At 55.1% G+C, this 18,943-nt stretch overlaps 1 protein-coding gene across 1 annotated transcript in view; it reads right to left on the minus strand.

The window, feature by feature from the left end:
- Nucleotides 1–1,082: 1,082 nt before the first annotated feature.
- The window catches only part of Hip1r (huntingtin interacting protein 1 related), a 28,666-nt gene continuing 10,805 nt past the window's right edge, over nucleotides 1,083–18,943 (minus strand). The window contains exons 2-32 of the mRNA XM_028765982.1: nucleotides 14,876–14,939; nucleotides 14,489–14,631; nucleotides 14,242–14,298; nucleotides 13,366–13,446; nucleotides 12,838–12,914; nucleotides 12,509–12,570; nucleotides 9,136–9,276; nucleotides 8,470–8,527; nucleotides 8,309–8,384; nucleotides 8,045–8,185; nucleotides 7,832–7,893; nucleotides 7,587–7,659; nucleotides 7,331–7,514; nucleotides 7,154–7,242; nucleotides 6,966–7,082; nucleotides 6,790–6,891; nucleotides 6,342–6,536; nucleotides 5,396–5,543; nucleotides 5,189–5,275; nucleotides 4,760–4,867; nucleotides 4,446–4,582; nucleotides 4,072–4,182; nucleotides 3,914–3,972; nucleotides 3,689–3,719; nucleotides 3,549–3,611; nucleotides 3,229–3,329; nucleotides 3,011–3,116; nucleotides 2,774–2,897; nucleotides 2,628–2,689; nucleotides 2,329–2,535; nucleotides 1,083–2,225 (exon numbers count right to left, since the gene is read on the minus strand). Of these exons, the coding sequence (XP_028621815.1) occupies nucleotides 2,178–2,225; nucleotides 2,329–2,535; nucleotides 2,628–2,689; nucleotides 2,774–2,897; nucleotides 3,011–3,116; nucleotides 3,229–3,329; nucleotides 3,549–3,611; nucleotides 3,689–3,719; nucleotides 3,914–3,972; nucleotides 4,072–4,182; nucleotides 4,446–4,582; nucleotides 4,760–4,867; nucleotides 5,189–5,275; nucleotides 5,396–5,543; nucleotides 6,342–6,536; nucleotides 6,790–6,891; nucleotides 6,966–7,082; nucleotides 7,154–7,242; nucleotides 7,331–7,514; nucleotides 7,587–7,659; nucleotides 7,832–7,893; nucleotides 8,045–8,185; nucleotides 8,309–8,384; nucleotides 8,470–8,527; nucleotides 9,136–9,276; nucleotides 12,509–12,570; nucleotides 12,838–12,914; nucleotides 13,366–13,446; nucleotides 14,242–14,298; nucleotides 14,489–14,631; nucleotides 14,876–14,939 (3,114 nt within the window). The 3' untranslated portion in view covers nucleotides 1,083–2,177. The remainder of the gene's footprint in view (nucleotides 2,226–2,328; nucleotides 2,536–2,627; nucleotides 2,690–2,773; nucleotides 2,898–3,010; nucleotides 3,117–3,228; nucleotides 3,330–3,548; nucleotides 3,612–3,688; nucleotides 3,720–3,913; nucleotides 3,973–4,071; nucleotides 4,183–4,445; nucleotides 4,583–4,759; nucleotides 4,868–5,188; nucleotides 5,276–5,395; nucleotides 5,544–6,341; nucleotides 6,537–6,789; nucleotides 6,892–6,965; nucleotides 7,083–7,153; nucleotides 7,243–7,330; nucleotides 7,515–7,586; nucleotides 7,660–7,831; nucleotides 7,894–8,044; nucleotides 8,186–8,308; nucleotides 8,385–8,469; nucleotides 8,528–9,135; nucleotides 9,277–12,508; nucleotides 12,571–12,837; nucleotides 12,915–13,365; nucleotides 13,447–14,241; nucleotides 14,299–14,488; nucleotides 14,632–14,875; nucleotides 14,940–18,943) is intronic.

Genomic DNA, 18,943 nt, shown 5'->3' on the forward strand with positions numbered 1-18,943 from the left:
AGAGGGAAGCTTGTCCTGAGAAATAATTCACCTTGAAAAAGGACCTGATCATCTCTTTCACCGCAGTTGCTAGCTTGCAGCCCCTCCTGGTGAGTACATTGGACTTTAGTAGTTTATTTAAAGCAAACTAATTAAATACTAAATTCTGACCAAGAAATGGACTTTATCAGGACAACTCCCTGGGACTTCCCTGAAGTCCCATTCGGCTGAATGAGTCTTCATGAACTCAAGGTCTACTGGGTCATTTTCTCCCACTTGGGCCCTTTTTACTTACGAGTGGAGCCAGGTGGATGATGGGGGTGGGGCTTACTTCCGCTATCGGACCCTTGAGGTGACTAGTCTCCAGCTCTAGGTTTGAGCCCTCAGGATGCTAGGTCAGATGGATCCTTAAACTACTACTTAGCTTGGCCCAGTATTCTCTGGTCTGTAAGTAAAACACTTAAGAAGTGTTCTGAAGTTCTGTGAAAACACAATTCAGACCTGGCAGCTGGCTCCATTAGCCTCATGTGCTGGAGATCAATTTGCAAAGCACTTGCCCAGCCTCCCTGGTAAGTTGGCTCCATCTGGAGGAGGAAGGCCTGACAGTGGGAACTTGACTGTCCCAACAGTATGCACCATTTCTGTGTCGTGTAAGTGTTGAGTGGGGATGAGGACCCGCCAGTCACCTCTGTTGGGGCTGCAAGTTGAGCAGTGCAGAACTCTAGAACGTGCATAGAGTGTGTATGGCAGGCAGGTCAAGGTCCTAACCCACCAGCTCAGACACTATGAGTCTGGAAACTGTCCACGATAACCCATGGTCCCAGATGTGGTGCACCTAAGACCACAGGAGTTCCAGGCTGGAACAGCAGGGGCCTCAATTAGAGAAGCCTTGGGGGGAGGAGAGGAGGGTAATAGCCGGTCCAGCCTGGAGTTAAGGATGGCCCATGCTATAGCAATCTATAGAAAGACTGGTGCTTGATGACAGCTGCCAGCCACTCTAGCAAGCTGCATCCTCAGGTTCCAGTGTCAAGTGCAGACACCTACACAGGGCCAGACAAGTGTGTGCATCTCTGGAGAAATGAAAAGCCTGGCAGAGGCCCTCACTAGGGCACTGGTAACAGTCAGGGTTTATTGCCAATGGAACTCAACACAGGGAATGCTAGACACAGGGCAAAGGAGTTGGCTCCCTCCCAAAGCCCCGAACCTTGGCCTGTGGTTGGTATCTTCCCCGGGCACGGGGCAGGCAGCTGGAGGAAGCTAGGCACTGTCCCAGTCCAGTTGCTGGCTTTACTGGTGGCCTGGATAGTCCCCACCCCAGCCACTCCCTCTCAGGCTCAAGAAACACAAATTTATTCAAACTGTCAGGGGCAAGCAAGGCCAGGCCTCCAAGTATGGGCTGCTTCAGCAGAAATTCCTGAACCTCCAGAAACATGGGCTATGGTATCTGCTTTTTTCTTGTTTTAGCTTCTGACTGGCTGAAAGGTCCCAGCTTTTTGGAGGGCTGAAATCTACCCTTCAAGGTGGGCAATGAGCAGCCGTACTAGTAGCCAGGAGAATGGAAAACTACGAGGAGGGGGGTGGCTCTGAGATCAAGGGTAGAGACAGCACCTGAGCAGGGCCGCCCACAGCCAGGGCCCGCAGCAGCCCCGGCCACTGTTGCCAGGCTCCCACACAAAGCCTGGTCTCCTGGGGCTCCCAGGATGGATGCCCTAGCACCAGGCCCCCAGATGATGACCACCCAGCCTACCTGCTCTCCCTGGCTCAAGGGTCACAGGTCATCCCCTTGTCCCTGATAGCCAGCAGGGACCCTCTTTCACTTAATGGCCTCAGTCTTTGGAGTCCAGAGGCAAGGAGGCTCCTGGCTTATGTGGCCTTTTCCCAGTGTGCTGACTAAACTCACAAAAAAGAAATAACTCCCAACATTCAAACTATCCCAGATGTTCGCTGCAGATTTGTGGCTCTGGCCTGCTGGGTCCCAGCTGCTCTGGGCAGTTCCTACTGAAGATAGATTCTCATCCAGATGAACTGTTCCACAGAGAGCAGGCCCCTTGGGCAGGTGAAGGCTGGGGCCTTAGGGATACTGCTTTGGGCTCCAGGTGCAGGAGTTGGAGGCCTCTCAGAGGCCCCTTGACCATTGCCAGACAGCCAGAGGAAGCCCAGGCATGATCACCAGCCATCCTGCTGAACACCTTAGGGGCCTAGTAGTTCACAAGGTGAGCTGGGTAGACACCATCCTTTTTGTCGAGCTGCAGGGGTCAAAGATGAGGGGCTCAGTGTACAGTTCAAGTATAGCCCCCCACTCCACCCCTGGCAAGCTCTCCTCCCTAACCCAGCATCAATGCCTGGTACCTGGTTGTCTGGCCTGGGGGCTATGCTGGGTTTCTGAGCCAGGGGTGGCTTCTTAGTGGCCCCACTTCGGGGAGCTGGGCTGGGTCTGCTGGGTTCTTCCTCGCCAGGTGTGCCCATCACCCCAGCCAGCACATAGTGCTGTTTCCGAAGTTCCCCAAGCCGTACACGCTCTGCCTCCAGTGTTTTCTCCAGCTCCAAGACTCGCACCTGCAGGCCACACAGCCATGAGTCAGCACTGCCCATGGGGCTCAGGGTCTTTCCAAGATCAGACCCTGGCAGCTGTGGGCATGAGTACAAACCTGTGTCTCCATCTCCTGCTTCTTCAGCTTGATGAGGGACAGGCCAGAGAAATCCATGGTGTCTGTGGTCAGGGGGAAGAAGTGAGTAACTGAGTGACCCCCTCCCACCAGCTCTCGGAAGCCCCTTTGAATACCCAAGAACTTGCCTCTGTCCTCGATCTGCTCCTGGCCAGATTTGGTGGAGGCCACCACATTGGCAGCCCTCTCGTTGACAGTGCGGGAACACTCCTGCAGGCGGCTCAAGTGGGGGCTGTTCTTGTTGGCTTTTACCTGCGGGGAGCAGGGCGGGCATGGGTTGTTTGGCCACAGGCAGCAGGTAAGGACCCCACGCCCAGGCCTGGCACATGTCAAACCCGGGGCAGCAGAGGTCAGCACAGCCTCACCTTCGAGGCTGCCACCAGCTGGGCGGTGCTGGCTGCAATCTCGTGGGAGCAGACGATGAGCTCCTCGTATTTGCCCATGTGAAGCACAACCTTGTCAGCAGACTCCCTGAGGGGCCGGGGCCAATCAAGAGTGGGTTTCTGTGTCATGAACAGTATGGCAAGCCCCCACACCCAACCTCAGCACCTTGCCCACCCCACCCACACCTGGGTTCACGTACACCAGCTGTGTGGCTCCCCAGCCCACTGCCTTAGAGGCTGAGATGAGGCCTTCAGTCCACCGTGAATTCTTGGCATAAAATTCCTGCTGCGTTGCTGCCCCCTAGTGGCAATGGGAGGACAAGACAGGACGGTCCAATCAAGGACTTTTTGGATAGTGCAGAGGTATATCCCTGAGACCTCCCTGAGGTGTGTGGACTTTGAGCTGTGGCAACAGACCCTGTATGGGGGATGTTATGCACAAAGGGGTCAGGGGCTCAGAGTTTATTCCTCTTTCTGAGCCACCCAGGAAGGCTGCCAGACCACAGCCTCTCCAGCTTACCCTGCCGCTCTCCACGATCTCCTTCTGCAGGCTGGTGGACGTCATCACCAGGAGCCGGATGGCCTGCCAAGACCAAGACAGGCATGACTTTCTGAGTGGTCCTGAGACAACCGCCCGGGGTCACTCACTCACGCTCTCACCTTCATCAGCTCTGTGCAGGAGTTGAGGATCCTGGGGAGAAGCAGAAAAAGCACAGCTCTGTAGTGTGGCCTTGTGACATCCCGCAAGGCTCGGCCACACCAGGGCAGGGACATGCAATTTCATGTCCAGCCCCTTTCTGGGCGGCTCAGCAGTCAGGACGGTCGACTCTCATGGATCCGGAAGCTGCTTCATGCTGGGGCTTTGGGGATGGAAGTTGTACTTACCTCTCATTCACCTCCAGTTTCACCCCTGAGCTCTCGTGGCGGGCCTGGTCCATCATGTCCTGTACCCAGTGACAGACAATGAGCCAGCAGATTCTAAGAATACACTACCTTCCCCGCTCAGACACAGCCTCTCCCCCTCAGTGACACTCGGCCCGCACCTCGATCCTCCGCACAGCGTCCTCAATGGCTGCAGAGGTGGCCGCCATCTCCTTGTCCACCATGGCCCCGAGCTCCTCTTGCCGCACATCCAGGCTCTTAGGCTTTAGGTCCTGAAACGATCAGGAGTTAGACGTGTAGATTCAACCCCATCAAGGCCCAGAGAGAGACGGATAGGAGGCGGCAGCCTGGGACGGCAAGGGTGGCAAGGGCGCTGTGTGTGCAGGCCCAGTGCTGTTTACTGAAGCTGCAGCCTGAGAGCACGCACACCTGCTCAGCCTACCTCATGCAGAGTACAGAGGAGTTAGCGCCCCTGCAGCCCCCGCAGCCCCCCCCCCCCGAAGCCCCTGCTCGGTGCCTTGGCTGCACACCTCACCTGGCCCAACTGAAGAATGCCCTGCAGGGGGGCCCGCATCAGGCTGGGCTGGGCCCTCGGTAGCACTGTCTGGTCCTGCAGCTGTCCCATGAGCTCCAGCGCTCGGCCCCCGCACTCCCTGCACATGTCAGTCAGGCCTGTGGGGTGAAGGGAAGGTCTATGGGGAGAACCTTTGCTTAAGAGTCCTGGATAAGGTCGCCACATACTCTGGCCTAGGACTTGTCCAAAGGAAGGACCTCCTTTCCCGTTCACTGTGAAAACTCTTGTGTGAGTCAAGATGAAACAGGCAGGCCCTGCCATCAGGATCTACTTACGGTCGGCGGGGTCAGTGGGGGCCAGGTGAGAGGTGGCGCCACCATTGACAATGGTGTCTGCGGCCAGGTGGGAGAATCGGGTCAGCGCTGCCACCAGGGCAGAAGCATCTGCAGGTGGATAAGGCCGAGGTTGTGGGTGGGAGCACCGGGATATTTGTGTGGGGACATTATTTAATGTGTGGGGACATTTTCTCAGTGAGTCTGGGCTAGGGCTCCAGCACCCCAGCATATGAAGACAGAGGGTGCTGGAATGGCCAGGAGGCAGAGTCAGGTGACTCCAGGCCCCTTGCTTCCTCCACTTCCTGCAGATAACCAATGTCAGCCAGTTAATAGGCACACAGCTCTGAGTAGCAACACGGCTCCAGGAGAGCCCCACACCAGGCAGCTCTAGCTGCAGGAACCCCACACACCACCTCCAGCTAAACTCACCTTCCGAGGAAGCCAGGTACTGGGTGTGGCCCTTCTCCAGGCCACTCACAGTGTCCAGGGCTGCCTGAGCCCGGCTCACCAAGTAGTCTGCAAGCACAAAGAATGTGTGGCCTCAGCCCATTGCCACCTGCTTCTCAGGACTGGGTGAGAGGTACAAACATCGCTGGAGGCCGAACACGGAAGGGTAGAGGTGCCCTGAGGACATACCTGGGGAGCTGGTGCAGCGGAGGTGCAGGGGGTCATCCAGCTTGTTCACTGCATCCTGCAGAATGGCCTCTGCCTCAGCGGCTGCACTTCGCACTACCGCAAACTGCTCATCCAGCAGCTTCTGCCGAAGCCCTTGCTCCTGAGACTCCTGATGGGAGGGGGCGGGACCTTCAGACCCAAGGCCCAGGGCTTAGCTCCAAGGACTAACAGTTGACAGCGGATCGGCCCCGTCTCGCTGACTCCCTTTGTGGAAGGATGCCCTAGTCTAGCTAGGATAGAGACTTCTAGACCATCTGTCTACCTCCCAGGACTTGGATGACGAATGACAGGCAGTGGGGATACAGAACAAGACAGAGTGAGAAACAACCAAGGATTTCGACAGACTTATCTCAAAGGGCCACTGAGCACACAAGATGTTCAATGGGGTGTCAAGATGGCTCAGAGGGTGAGGGTGTCTTCTGCCAACCCTGACAGCCTGAGTTCAGTCCCTGGGACCCAGAAGGTGGAAGGGAAGAACTGACTCCTGCAAGTTGTCCTCGGACCTCCATACATATCCCCCACCCCCAAACACAACAGACACAACTTAAAGGGGGGGGGGGAATTCACTCTCATCAGACAACTAGAAAATGCAAACCAAAATCATAAACAACCCTGGGTGACAGAACACACCCAGCACTCAGAAGGCTGAGACAGGAGGATTGCCCTGAGTTTGAGGCCATCCTGGAGCTGGCCATGGCCACGCAACCGACCACAGTGAGCAGACGGTAAAACGTGGTGGCAAGGATGTGGAGAACTGGGAATCCTGGTCGTGGCCTGGGGCGTCTTTTTGGAGAGCTGAGTCTGTCTCAGCAATAAAGCACGGACAGAAGACTGACTCGCCCACACCGAAGGGTTGAGCTACCTGACAAGGAGACAGTGGCACTGGCATTGTGGAGGCTGTAAGTACCTTTTCTGCCAGCTGCCCCTGTAGCTCGCCCTTCTCCTGGGAGCTGCGCAGCTGCTCCTGGCTAAGAGCCTCTTCCTTCTCCCGCACCAGGCTCTGAGCCGCCAGCAGCTCCACTTCACGCTGCCGAATGGCTCCGCTCAGTGCTTCCTTCTCTGCGGTCAGCGTATCCAGCCGTGAGCTCAGCTCTGACCCACTCTGTGAACAGGAAGCATGTCAACAGCCATGCCAAACCTCCCTGGCCTTACTCTCAGGTCTGCAGCTTACCACTCAGGACCGTGTCTTATTACCACACTGTCTCCCAAGACCCTGAGAGCTCCGCAAGGGTCAGGGCTACCCCTGGCCTCCCCGAGGGCCCACCACCATGAGTATGGTCCAATTCACAGGCAAGAGGACCTGACTAGTCCCAGCCTGATGCCAGCACACTGGAGTGGCCCTGGCTAGCAGGCACCTGTTCTGTGCGGCTCAGGGCCTCCTGTGCATGGGCCAGCTCTCCTGCCTTGGCCGCCAGCTCCCTCTTGAGCTTTTCCAACTGGTCACTCTGCTCTTCCATCTAGGACAGGACAGCATGTCAGTAGGGCAGCAGGGCTGGGAGGACGTGAGAGGAGGGGCCCACACTGAACACACCTTCATCTCAGACTCACGCTTCACTTGCTCCATCTGGAAGGCCAGCTGCTCCTTTACACGTGCCACCTCCTCCTGACTCTGCTGTGTCACTGTCAGCTGCTTGGCTGTGTCTGCATTCTAGAAGGCAGGGGACAGGTTCTGACTCTGGACCCCAGCCCACACTGCCCTTCCTGAGGCCGGGCACCCACCTTCCTGAGCAGCTCAGCATGCGTGTTAATGAGTTCGTTATGTTTCTCCTTCAGTCTGCTGTAGCGTGCCTCTGTGGCGCTGGCCTTCCCTGCAGAGAGGTGTGGCTGAGTGGAGTGGGCAGGCAGGGAGAATCCACTCCTCACCCTGTTGCTAGGTGCCACCCCAGAGGTACACACTCTCTGCCTCCTCTCGCAGGCCTTGGTTGCGGGCGCCTTCCAGCTGCATGGCCTTGAGTTGAGCCAGCTCGTGACGAAGCTGCTCATTGTCCACCAGGGCCTTCTGCTTCTGCTTCCGCTGCTCCTCCAGCTCTGCCTCCAGGCTGTTCACCTGGCCCTTAAGCTGTGAGATGTACCGCTGGGCCTGCAGGGCAGGAAGGGGAGTATGGATCCCTGGCCCACCCACATGGGGACCACCCTTGGCCATACCCCTCACCTCCATCTTAATCTTCTCCAGCTCAGCACGGAGGGTCTCCACCTCTCTCTTCAAGTTCTCGATCTGGAGATCCCTGGGGACAGAGATCCTGGTCAAGTCCACCAGCCAGAAGGTTCCAGACTGCCCAACACAGGAGCTCAGATGTCACGACCGGGTATTTCATTACTCTGTAGCTCCTACCTAGGATCTTGCCAGACAGAGGCCTTTTCTAGGCTCCCCACCCCAGCTGGCCCCTGAGGACTCACCTGTCATCCTTCATGGAACCGTTAGGGGGTCCAAAGGTCTGATCAAAGAGGTCAGCCACCACCTGTCAGAACAGACAACATGGACCTCTGATCCAGATGCCTTTGCCCTCCAGGCATGGTAGGGCAGCCCAGTCACCCTACACTTTGCCTTGTGTTGGAAGCCCTTCTGGATCAGACAGTGAGACACGGGGAGCGAGCAGATGAGGGTCTTACCACTGGCTCCACAGCAAGGGGCCCACTGCTGATCTCAATTAGGTTCTCGGGCTCCTCCTCCTCTGGGGCCTCCTCTGGAATCACCACCACCGGCTTGATGTGCTCAGCCAGGGCTGAGGCCCGCAGGAAATTGGGAGGTCCCTGTGGGGGCAGCATTTGGGAGATGCTCAGCCCCCCACAAGCCTTTCGGGAACTCGTCCAGAGCCTGCAAGGAGCCAGGAGCTGTTGCCTGGGGCTGGGGTAGGGGCGGGGCAGGGAGGGCACCTCTGGCAGCCTCGGGATCTGGATGAGTCTCTTGAAGTAGAGCATGTCCGAGGCTCGGCGGAAGAAGTTTTTGAGGCTGCAGGTGGAAAGGGGAGACCCGTCGGTCATGGGGAAGCATCAGGCCTCCTTCCAGCCATGCTTTAGCACCGCTCCCTGGGTACCTGTGGAACTGCTCATGGAACCGATCCCTGTGTCCTTGCAAGGTGTCTGCTGGGAGACCTGAGGGACAGCACAAGTCAACCTGTCTGCATGCTGCTCGGAGGCAGGCTTTCCCTCTCTGAGCATCAAGATTCTGGACCCACTGGAGAGGAGAAGGGTGACTGTGGCCTGGCCAGCCCACTCTAATTGGGGAGGGAGATGAGAGTCCATGGGGTCACTTTAGCTCTGATGAGCGTCAGGGAAGGCGGAACAGAGCAGACAGAAACATTTATTAGCATGGCCAGAACTGGCACCCGGCTGTGGAGAGGGGCTTTACGACCCATGGACTGTGGAAGTTGCCCTGAACCTGCACCCGGGACCTAAGTACCTTTTCCAAACACTAGTGAAAGCCTTTGCACTACTGTTCCCCAGAAAACAGGCAGCCCGGGGAGGGGCCACTGTCCTCTCCTACACCAGGTGTGCAGAAAGTCATGAAAACGGACAGCTCTACACATGAAGTCTCTCTGCTTTAGAAAATGGTGATTTTTTTTCCCCATTAAACATTATTGGTGCTAACAGGGAAGGGTTTACAGGTTCTCTTTCTAAACCAGTACTCTCTCAGGCCTTCCTTCCGGTAACTGCAGGATGTAGTGCCTCACAGGCCCCGCCAGGGCTGCACACATACTCACAGGCGTGCAGCTGGAACATGAGCTTCACCGTGTAGTGGTACAGGTGGCTGCAGTCCTGGATGACCTGGATGAGCGGGGCAAGGCGACACTGGCCAGAAGACATCTGGGACACCGCAATGGCAGTGTTGAGCTGCCGGAAAACTGAGGAAAGGGAGCAGGCAGAAGCCGGCAGCATGAGCGAGGTGGCTGGAGCAGGGCTTGTGAGCGGCCCCACCCCAGGTCTGCCTCAGTGACAGCTCAGGCCCTGGGGCTCTGGAGTCAGTGAGTGACCCTCTATTGTGCCGTCAAAACCACGTCGAAGGCTGGGACTCTAATCTGGGCCTTCAACAGCACGTTCTAGGCTGCGACTAGTGCCCCTTGGCCGGTGGCTGTCCCATGCTGACAACAGCCCCCGGGAATGACATCAAGCAGGACAGCAAGGCTGGGCAATCCTCTTGATAAGCTCTAGTTCAGGGAGGGTTTTCCAGAACCCTCGGCCAGGGTAAGCCTGAGACAAGGCACTAAAGAACAGAAATGGCGGCTCCATACTCCAGGGCCGCAAAATCACACTGAACCTCAGAGAAGATACAGGCTTAGGATTGTCACCAAAGGCCACAGAGATGGCTCAGTGCTCACCACCAAATCCGATGACCTATATGGTACATGGAGAGGGACCGACTCCTTCAAGTTGACCTCTGACCCCACACATGAGCCATGCCACAGGCATGTACACACACATACAATAAATTAAATTAAAATGTAATAAATCTATTTAAAAAATATGATCGCTCTGGCCAAGCATATTAGTGCACATTTATAATCTGCTCAGGAAGCTGAGGCAGGAGGACTGAGTTCAAGGCCAATCTTCTACTACAATGCACAACTTTGTCTCAAAAGCATCAATAGAGGCTGGAGAGGTGACTCGGGTTAAGCCATGCTGGCTGCTCTTCATGAGGTTCCATTTTCCAGCACACACATGAAACCTCACAACTACCTGTAACTCTGGTACCAGAAGATCTGATGCCTTCTTCTGGCTTCTGCAGGTACCAGGCATAGACACGGTACACAGACATACATGCAGGCAAAACACCATACAAGTTAAAAAAAAAAAAAAGACTGCCACTGTAATACCCCAGCCTATAGCTGTGGAGACTGGCTAGGGTTTATTCCAGGTCACAGCCTTGAACACAAGCTCTGCAAGCCCCAAGTGACCTGATACCTCGCTCGCCCTGGAGACCCTGACAATCAGGCCTTGTATCAGAACTCCAGAGAAAGAGGGACAAAGGACAAACACGAGGCTGCCTCCCCTGGCCAGCATCTTCTCTGGGGCAGAGAGAGGAATGACAAAGAGCAGGCAGTGAGCCCGACTGGGAGAGCAGCCAGGCCCCACGCTGGGCAGACTGAGCCGGTTCCAGAAACCCTCCAGCCCCTTGGTCTGGCCATGCCTGGGGTGGAGCTGTTTGTAAGACTTAGCAGTACAGGAAAGAGCCAGGGATGGAAGCCACACTAGGGTTTTGTTTGATTGGTTTTGGTTTTGTGCGTGTGTGCATGTGTGCATGTGTGTGTGTGCGCGCACGTGTGTGCACTACACAGGACTGCTTTGGATTTCAAGTGTGAGCTCTGGTTTGCTGTACGTCTCATTTCAGGCAGAACGTTCTCATGCTCTGGACATTTTTCCAGCCAGAGTAGACTGTCCTTAGTTTTTCCCTTCTTTTGCCCCTCCCTCCTTCCCAGAGTGTCTCCTCCCCCCCCCCAATCATGCTAGACAAGCACTTCATTATTTAGGTACAGCCCTGGCTAATGGAGACCAGGTTGGCCTCAAACTCAGATATGATTGCTTTTGTCTGTTAAGCGCTAAGACAAGGGCATGTGCCACCACACCCAGACCTCTTTTAAACTTTTCTTTCCTTATTTTATATGTATAGGTGTTTTGCCTGTGTACCACATGCCTGCAGTACTCTCAGACACCAGAAGAGGGCATCGGATCCCCTAGAACTGGAGTTACAGGGTCCTCCACAGGGCCTTCTCACTTTTTTTTTTTTTTTTTTTTTTTTTTGGTTTTTCGAGACAGGGTTTCTCTGTGTAGTCCTGGCTGTCCTGGAACTCACTCTGTAAACCAGGCTGGCCTCGAACTCAGAAATCCGCCTGCCTCTGCCTCCCACGTGCTGGGATTAAAGGTGTGCGCCACCACTGCCCGGCTCCTTCTCACTTTTGAGACTGGGTTTCATTAAGCTCCCCAGGTTGACCTTGAACTCACTCTGGCAAACCTCAAATTAATGATTCTCCTGCCTCAGCCTTCTGAGGCACCTCTCTCACAGCCTTGCACTCCCATTGAAGGCAGCATGTTGCAGCCAGCTTTACACTGAAATGTGCAGGGGTTGCTGTCTTCTGTGCTGTTGCTGAGGTGAGGGGATCCTACACCTGTCACCTACGCGTGTCTCTGGAAGCTCAGTTAACAGTGCCTACTCTTTGTAAGTCACAAAAACATCTGTCACCAAGGCTAGGGGCCTGTAGGTTCTTCCCGCTTGCCTTATAGGGACCACAGTCTGCCCCCTTGGGCCTCCTCCTAGGCTAAGAGCAGCTAGGGTAGGGACATAGGTCTACGGCTTGAATCTCATGGCCTGTGAGCTCTGAGGAGCTCGGGCTTAGCTGTTCTGCCAGGACACAATTCCTAGTGGCTTGGGTCCAGCTGCACTACAGACCACACCCCTGGTGAACTGTCCTACTCCTGGTCAGGCTCCACGCTGGCCTCTCACCCACCAGAGCCACAGGCCCAGACCCAGGGTACAGAGTGGCTGTCCTGCCTCTTCCCAATTCCCTGTTTTTCCTTAAAAAGGCATTTATTTGCCTTGGGCTTCGCCATGGACAACACTGAGTCACCAGCAAGTTGTTTTGAAGGTACAGCCCAGAACAATCACCTCCCAGGCTGGGAGGGTGAGCCCTCAGAGATTTCCTGTCCAACGGCTGCCAATTTTCAGGACTGAGAGGCATTTCAGAACATGGAGTAGGAAATGTTAGCCATATTTGCTCTCCTGGAGTGTAGTGCAGCCACTGAGGCTCTAGGCAGGAGCCTAGAGCTCCTCCACAGGGCAGCCCCACCCCTCCACACCCAGGGCCACAGAGTAATGTTCACGTGCCATGTCCCGGACACACGCGCAGGGTCTCCAGGAAGGGAAGTCTCTGCTTGTGCTCTGGAGGTGCCATGAGGGCCCTTTCTGACCTGGGGGGAGAGGGACCCCAAGGAACGGGTGCACATAAGACCAAGGCACTGGGTCCGGAGCATCACGTGTCCAGCGTGAGTGGGGCCCAGGCTCCACCCAACAAGTAGAAAGACAAATAAAAACCCAGTCTGCTCACGGACCTCGTCACAGCCTAGCATGTGTGACTTGCTCACCTGACTCGGAAAGCTTCAGTTCACAGTCCATGTAGTCAAACATCTCCACGGTGAGCTGAAAACTAGGAGGAAAGACGGGGGTGGGGAGGGGGATGGAAAGGACATCAGGGCACACCCACATAATCCCTGAGACCCCTTTGGAACAGGAAGCGAACTCCATCAGGCAGAAACATGGCACACCCAACAAACCCCTTCACCCACAGCTGGACCCACTGGGGATCATGACCTTCAACCCAACGGGCTGTGGTCTCATTTGACATGGTCCCTGGTGGGCACTTGGGTCTGAAAAGCTCCGGGGCATGGGAGAAACTGAGGCCACACAGACTCACATGTTATTAACATCAGTTCCTGCTGCCTTCTCCAACACTTCATCTGTTACCTCCAGGCCTGCAGGAAACTGGGGGTGCTGTAGAGACAGCCTCAACTCAGCCTCACTGAGCAGACACACACTGGCCCCATCCCCTCTCCTGACAGCTCCCATGACAAGGGGAATCGCCAGGGAGGTTTCCTAAGCCCTTCATTCCATGACCCCAGCTTCTCTGGTTAAGCCAAAGGAGCTGACAGAAATCCTGGAGATGAGGTGGGGCACCCTGAGCAGGACTGACAGGCAAGGCCATGGAGCACAGACGGGGCTGACATCTGCACTGCATCTATGCAAACACTGAGATAACCCAACCATCTCCTGTCAGTCATCCTAGTCTCCATGTCAACCATCTCCTGTTAGTCATTCTGGTCTCCATGGCAAGTGGACAGACCATGGACGAACAGATGGGTGCCCGCCATCCCAACACCCTCTATGCCCCAGGATGTCACAGAAAGAAGAGCCCCTCAGTCCCGTGATTTCTCAGGGAGACTACCTTAAGGTGAAAGGAGATTTTAGTCAGCAACAGTTTGGTATAGATATTCACCAGGTGTCCATACTGGTCTCGAAGGTGGCCCTGTGGGGACGGGAGTCCTGTGTGAGGTCACTGTCAAGAACACACCTAGGAATCCCAGGGACTGAGTGTGCGCCCAGACAGGAAGAAAGGAGGTGAGGCGAGAAGAGAAGAAGCCGCCTTTCTTCCACAAATCAGTCAGTCACTCACTCTCTCAATCAACAAACATTTCCTGCTAGCCTTCACCAATCTCATGACTCTGTCTCTTGCTTTTCTCCCTCCTTAATCTCATTCATTGTCACTCTTGCCAGAGAAGAGTCTTTAGAGAAGCAAAGAGAGCCCTTTATCCAGGGCAACAGGCCAATTCTGAGCAGGGGCACGTTACTACAGAGCTGGTGGCAGACAGGGGAAGTGCATTCTGGTCTACACACAGCTTCTCAGCTCCCTCATGCAAAAAACACCATGGTGTGTGGCCACACCAGCAGGGCCTGTGTCTGCAGCAGGCACTGTGACAAATGCTGTTTTCCTTACTTCAAAGGGCATGAATAAAGCATAGTGGCTCTGGACAGGCAATGCTCTCCCTCTGGGTCTGCTCTAGGAGATCCACTCAGCTAAGCGCCCCAGGAGAGCTCAGAGAATGAGGACTGAGGCTTCTGACCTCTGAGGATGTTAGAGCGAATCCAGACACAGGCTCCCCAGGGGTCTGACTACTGACTCTGAGAACTGCCGGGCAAATGCATGGAAAATCCAAGTCTGTATATAACATGGCTTCTAAAGCCCCAAGACAAAGAGGAAAGAGAATCCCCAGATGCTGCCCTCAGCTCAGCCACGTTGCCTGGACACTGTCCCCACACCTACCCACAAGTCGCCAATCTCACGTATGTTGCTCCGGTACCGCTGGTAGTCATGCAGCACCTGCAGCCAGAGAAGTGGGGTGAGGACAGAGAACCTGAGAGGTCCCTCCCAGCACTGGGCAGGGTGTCCAGTCCATAGCTCAGGACAGATACATGTCATTTCCAGGGGACACTGTGGATGCTGTCAGCTGCTGGCATGGAGGCTTCGCTCTCCTGAGCCTGTGAGACCAAGGGCTGTGGTCACTACTCACATTGGGGTGTCCGTCTCGGAGGACCTTGTGAAGGACGTGGCAGAATTTCCAACTGAGGATGGAGCTGCTGGACAGCGGCAGACCAATGGCATAGGACCAGAAGGTGAAGGCTCCTTTCTCATGGTGAGTGCCCAGAATGATACCTGAGACGGTCAAGGCCAAGTGGAGGACAAATTGAAGTGTGGGCAGTTAGGTGTTCTGCAGACAGCCCCTCCCACTGGGTGGGCCCTGGCACTTTCTGCGGTTTCCCAAGTTCCCATCCACCCCAGGTCACAACAATTGGAGTCCTTAGGTCATGCTCTCCCAACTCAGCACACCCTGGGTCAGGACCATGCTCATCCCACAGTCTCCTGACAGCTCCCTAAGACCCAAGGGGCACAAGGATACGCCGGGCATGCTTCTCCTTCACGGGGGCCTCCTGGCTGTTGATGGCTTTGCTGATACTGATGGCCTATGAGAAATACAGAGGAAGGATTAGACAGCCATCCGCGGCTGTCTGGAACACACAACCCAAAGGAGAACAGGCCACCGAGTCTGGTGGAAGACAAGTGCAGGGGCAAAAAAGAACACACTTTCCCTGATCCACGCTCTGAAGAAACTTCTCTTACACGACCTGTAGCTGGTGCCAGTGTCACACGTGACCAAGAGCTCCAGACCCAGGAGACAGGGAGGAAACTGCACTGTGACTCAGAAAGGCATGTCTGATCTACCTCACACTGTTCTCCTTGAAGAGGTCCCCAGACTCCAGGAAGAGTGGTTAAGGGCATGGCCCAACATAGCACCCTCTGTCTAAGTTTCCCACCAGGGAGAACAGTAGAGATCTGCCCTTTGGCCCAACTGAGCCCCTCAGCCTCAGTGTCACCCCCTCTTCTTGTCCAGCAGAGCCCACAGCAAAGAGCTGGTTGACATTCCAGCCAGCACCACGCAAAAGCCAGGCCCTGCCACTGGCTACACTTCCATAACCACCTGCTCATGCCACTGGGAACAACTGTGGCCCCGAGGACGGGGAAGGCAAAGGACACATCTTATTTCCCCAGCTCAATGCCTTCCAGTCCAGCTCCGTAGAGGCAGGAAGCCAGGGCAGACACAAAATACTATCCCGCACCCACTCCTCTGAGGCTCCACTGGCAGGGACAGGGGCGGGAGCTCAGATGAGTCTTCACAGGTTGCTAGTGTTTAGGAACTAGAAAGAGCTCCCCAGGCCCCAGACAGGAGGGTGGAATGTCGGACTGACAGGCACAGATCCATAGGCTGGGGCATGCAAACTGACCCTGAGTATACTCACCCAGAGATGAGCCAAGGAGCTACACTGGGCATGCTACCTAGGGACACAATCAACAGACTAGCCAGTGCCAGACAGTGTGGCAGCTTCTCTTTTGCTCCATCTCCCAAAGGCTGCCATGCACTCCTGCTGCAGCATTTGAGCAGTAATACCCTGCTTGTCAGGACAGTGGATTCTCAACAGTGGAGGCCTCAGCACATACTGAAAACGCTGGCTCAATTTTCCTAAAAGAGTAGCAGGCCTGGTGGGGCGCAGAGTCCCTTTCTGATCAGATGCATGGATCTGGGGACTGTCAGGGCTGGACATGGGCTGCTCCTGAGCTGGACCCTGCCTCCCACAGCCCAGAGAAGTACACTGACCCCCGTTCACACACAGGGCCTCACTGAAATTTGAGGACCTGGGGCTATAGCTAAGCCCTCCCACCTCACTGGACTAGGGTCCTGAAAGAACACAGGCCAGCTCTGCCTTCCCAAGTACACAAAGCCTCAGCCAGGCAACCACCTGTTCTTATGTGTGCTGAGCCTGCTTCCCATAGTCCTCCTCAGGTCTCACTTCCACACAAACACAGGGCAGCCACCAGCAGCTGTAGGGAGACTGCCACTCTGCACACCCAGGGCATTCCACCTCTCCTGTGGGGAGGCATCTGGGAGACCATTACTATGCTGTTTTCTTATTTCTTGGAGGAAATTGAAGCTCAGAGATTCAGTGTCTTGTGTACACTGGTAATAAGAGCAGAGCCGGGTCTGTTGGACTCCATGCTGTGTTCTTACAGTGACCGTGACGCAGCTTCCTGGTACAGCTTTTCCCTGGCAGGGTCAAGTGGTAAGTGGGCTGGGCCACGCTCACAGCAAGGAGCGTCCCATCTCTGGGCTGTCCTGACACCTGAGCTGCTCTGATGATGAATGCCACCTGGCCTAAAAGATTCCTGGCAAGAAGGGAGGAGACAGAGCTGCCCACATGGCACAGATGAAGAGACCAGGGAGGGGCTGAGACACTTGGAAGTAGTGAGTCTGGGAGTGGGCAGGCAGGAAGTCTCCTTCTCCAAGGACAAAGGTTACCAAGAGGCCATGATGAAACTTTTGAGACCCAGGCCTCCTGGCCTGCAGCAGGGCCTCAGCTTTTCTTCACTTAAAACAGAAACAAACAAAAAAACCCGAGTCTGGAGAGATGGCTCATGGGTTAAGAGCACTGCCTGCACTTTTAAAGATCCCCAATTCAATCCCCAGCACCAACGTCAGGCTCACAACCACCTGTAACTCCAGCTCCAGGAGGGTCAGACCAGTGTCTCTGCGGACACCCGCCATCACATGTACAGACACATGCATACAATTAAAAACTGCAGGGGGTCTGTGCAGCCACCTCTGCCAGCAGAGTAATGATCCAAAGCAGGCAAGAAGGGAGTTTGGTTCAACGTGACTCAGTAGCTGGTGTCGGTTCAAACTTTGAGAGTCTGACCCCTGAAAATCTCTTCACATTAATTCGTGTGCATGTGTGTAAGAGTCAGAGAACAATCTGAGGGTGCCCGGTTCTCTCCTCCTACCATGCGTCCCAGGACCCAAAGTCAGGCTGTCAGGTTTGGTGGCATTACCCTTACCAGCTGAGCTATTTCAGTAACCTTCAACCCCCACCACCCACCCCTTTAATACACACACACACACAGACACACAGACACACAGACACACAGACACACACACACACACACACATTCATTCCATGAGGCTTAGTTCAAACTCACTGTGTATGTAGCTGAGGCTGAACTTGAACTTGTGATCCAAGAGCTGGTAATTACAAGTGTGCATTACCATGCCTGAGAGAGCCCCTGCTTTCTCAAACCCCCAACGTGTAACACACTTAGTCCTTCCCATCCTGACCTGAGCCATAAGAGCACCAGGCTCCTCAACCCCCTTTGTTGTTGTAGTGTAGACAGGGTCTCTCGGCTTAGTTCTGTCTGTTCTGGAACTTACTATATAAACCAGGTTAGCTTCGAAAACACATCTCCCTGCCTCTGCTTCCCAAGCGCTGGGATTAAAGGTGTGAGCCACACAACGGGTTATCCCTGGCCCTCTTCAAATCTGCTTTATGACTTTCCAAATGTCCTTCTGGTAGTGTTACTTTCTCATGTCACCTCACGGCATGTCACTGGTATGTGCGGAGTCTTGCCTGTGTGTGGTGGCTGCCCCGCCCTTACAGTGCAGCAGTAAGGAGGTCTGGGAGGGAATGTGGCAGGGTCTTCTGGGAAGGGCCTGGGTGCCACCCATCCCTGAGCTGGCCACAAGGGATAGGACCTTGTCAGCTAGCCATCCTGTGCAGGCGCAGGCTGGCTCCCGGGGAACACAGGCCCGTTGTATGCAGGGCGGGCAGATGTGTGGGGTGGCCAGCACCACACAAGGAGGCCCAGTGCTCACACAGTAGGCGTCTGTGGGTACTCCTGGCCCTTGTTCATCCTCCCAGGCGGCAGCAGCAGGCAGGGGTGACACCCGCCTATCTCCCCTGGGCTTCTATGTGAATTTTCCTCGAGGAGGTGGCTATAGGTCACATCTGAGCAGAGAGTGGAGTTAGGAGCACTTCAGAACCTCCCTGTGTGTGGATGTCTGACAGACCCTGCGACACAGCTCTGTTCTGAGGCTAGAGTGTGACATGGTCTGACCTCAGTGACATTTGGGGTTCTGAAACCATGTCACCACCACGCTCACGCTCACAGTAAAGGGGGAGGTAGAGGGAATCCCCAACCCTGAAAACAACCTTTCATCAGCCTGGTCCATCAGGAGGGGCCTCAGCTCTACTCAGGCAAAGGCGAAGGAGCTCTCTCCTGGCTCTCAGGGTCAATCATTCTGTAGAGACTTCAGGGAAGGACAATCCCAAGATCAGGATGCACACCCAGAGCTGGAGGAACCCCAGAACACTAAAGGATGGGGGTGTCTGGGTGCTTATCACACCCTATATCCTGTCTGACTCCTCAGGAAGCCAAGCAGAGCCATTTCCATACAACTGAGAGGTGAAGAACGGTGCTTGGGGAGCCCCACAACGGATCACTCTTTACCCCCCCCCCCTTTTTTTTTTCTTTGAAAAAGGGTCTCGCATGTAGCCCTGTCTGGTCACTGTATAGAGCAGGCTAGCTTTAAACTCACAGAGATTCACCTGTCTCTGCCTCTCAAGTGCTGAAATTAAAGGCA

This window comes from Grammomys surdaster, unplaced genomic scaffold (genome assembly GCF_004785775.1).
Source record: "Grammomys surdaster isolate TR1022 unplaced genomic scaffold, NIH_TR_1.0 166, whole genome shotgun sequence".
Taxonomy (NCBI): Eukaryota; Metazoa; Chordata; class Mammalia; order Rodentia; family Muridae; genus Grammomys; species Grammomys surdaster.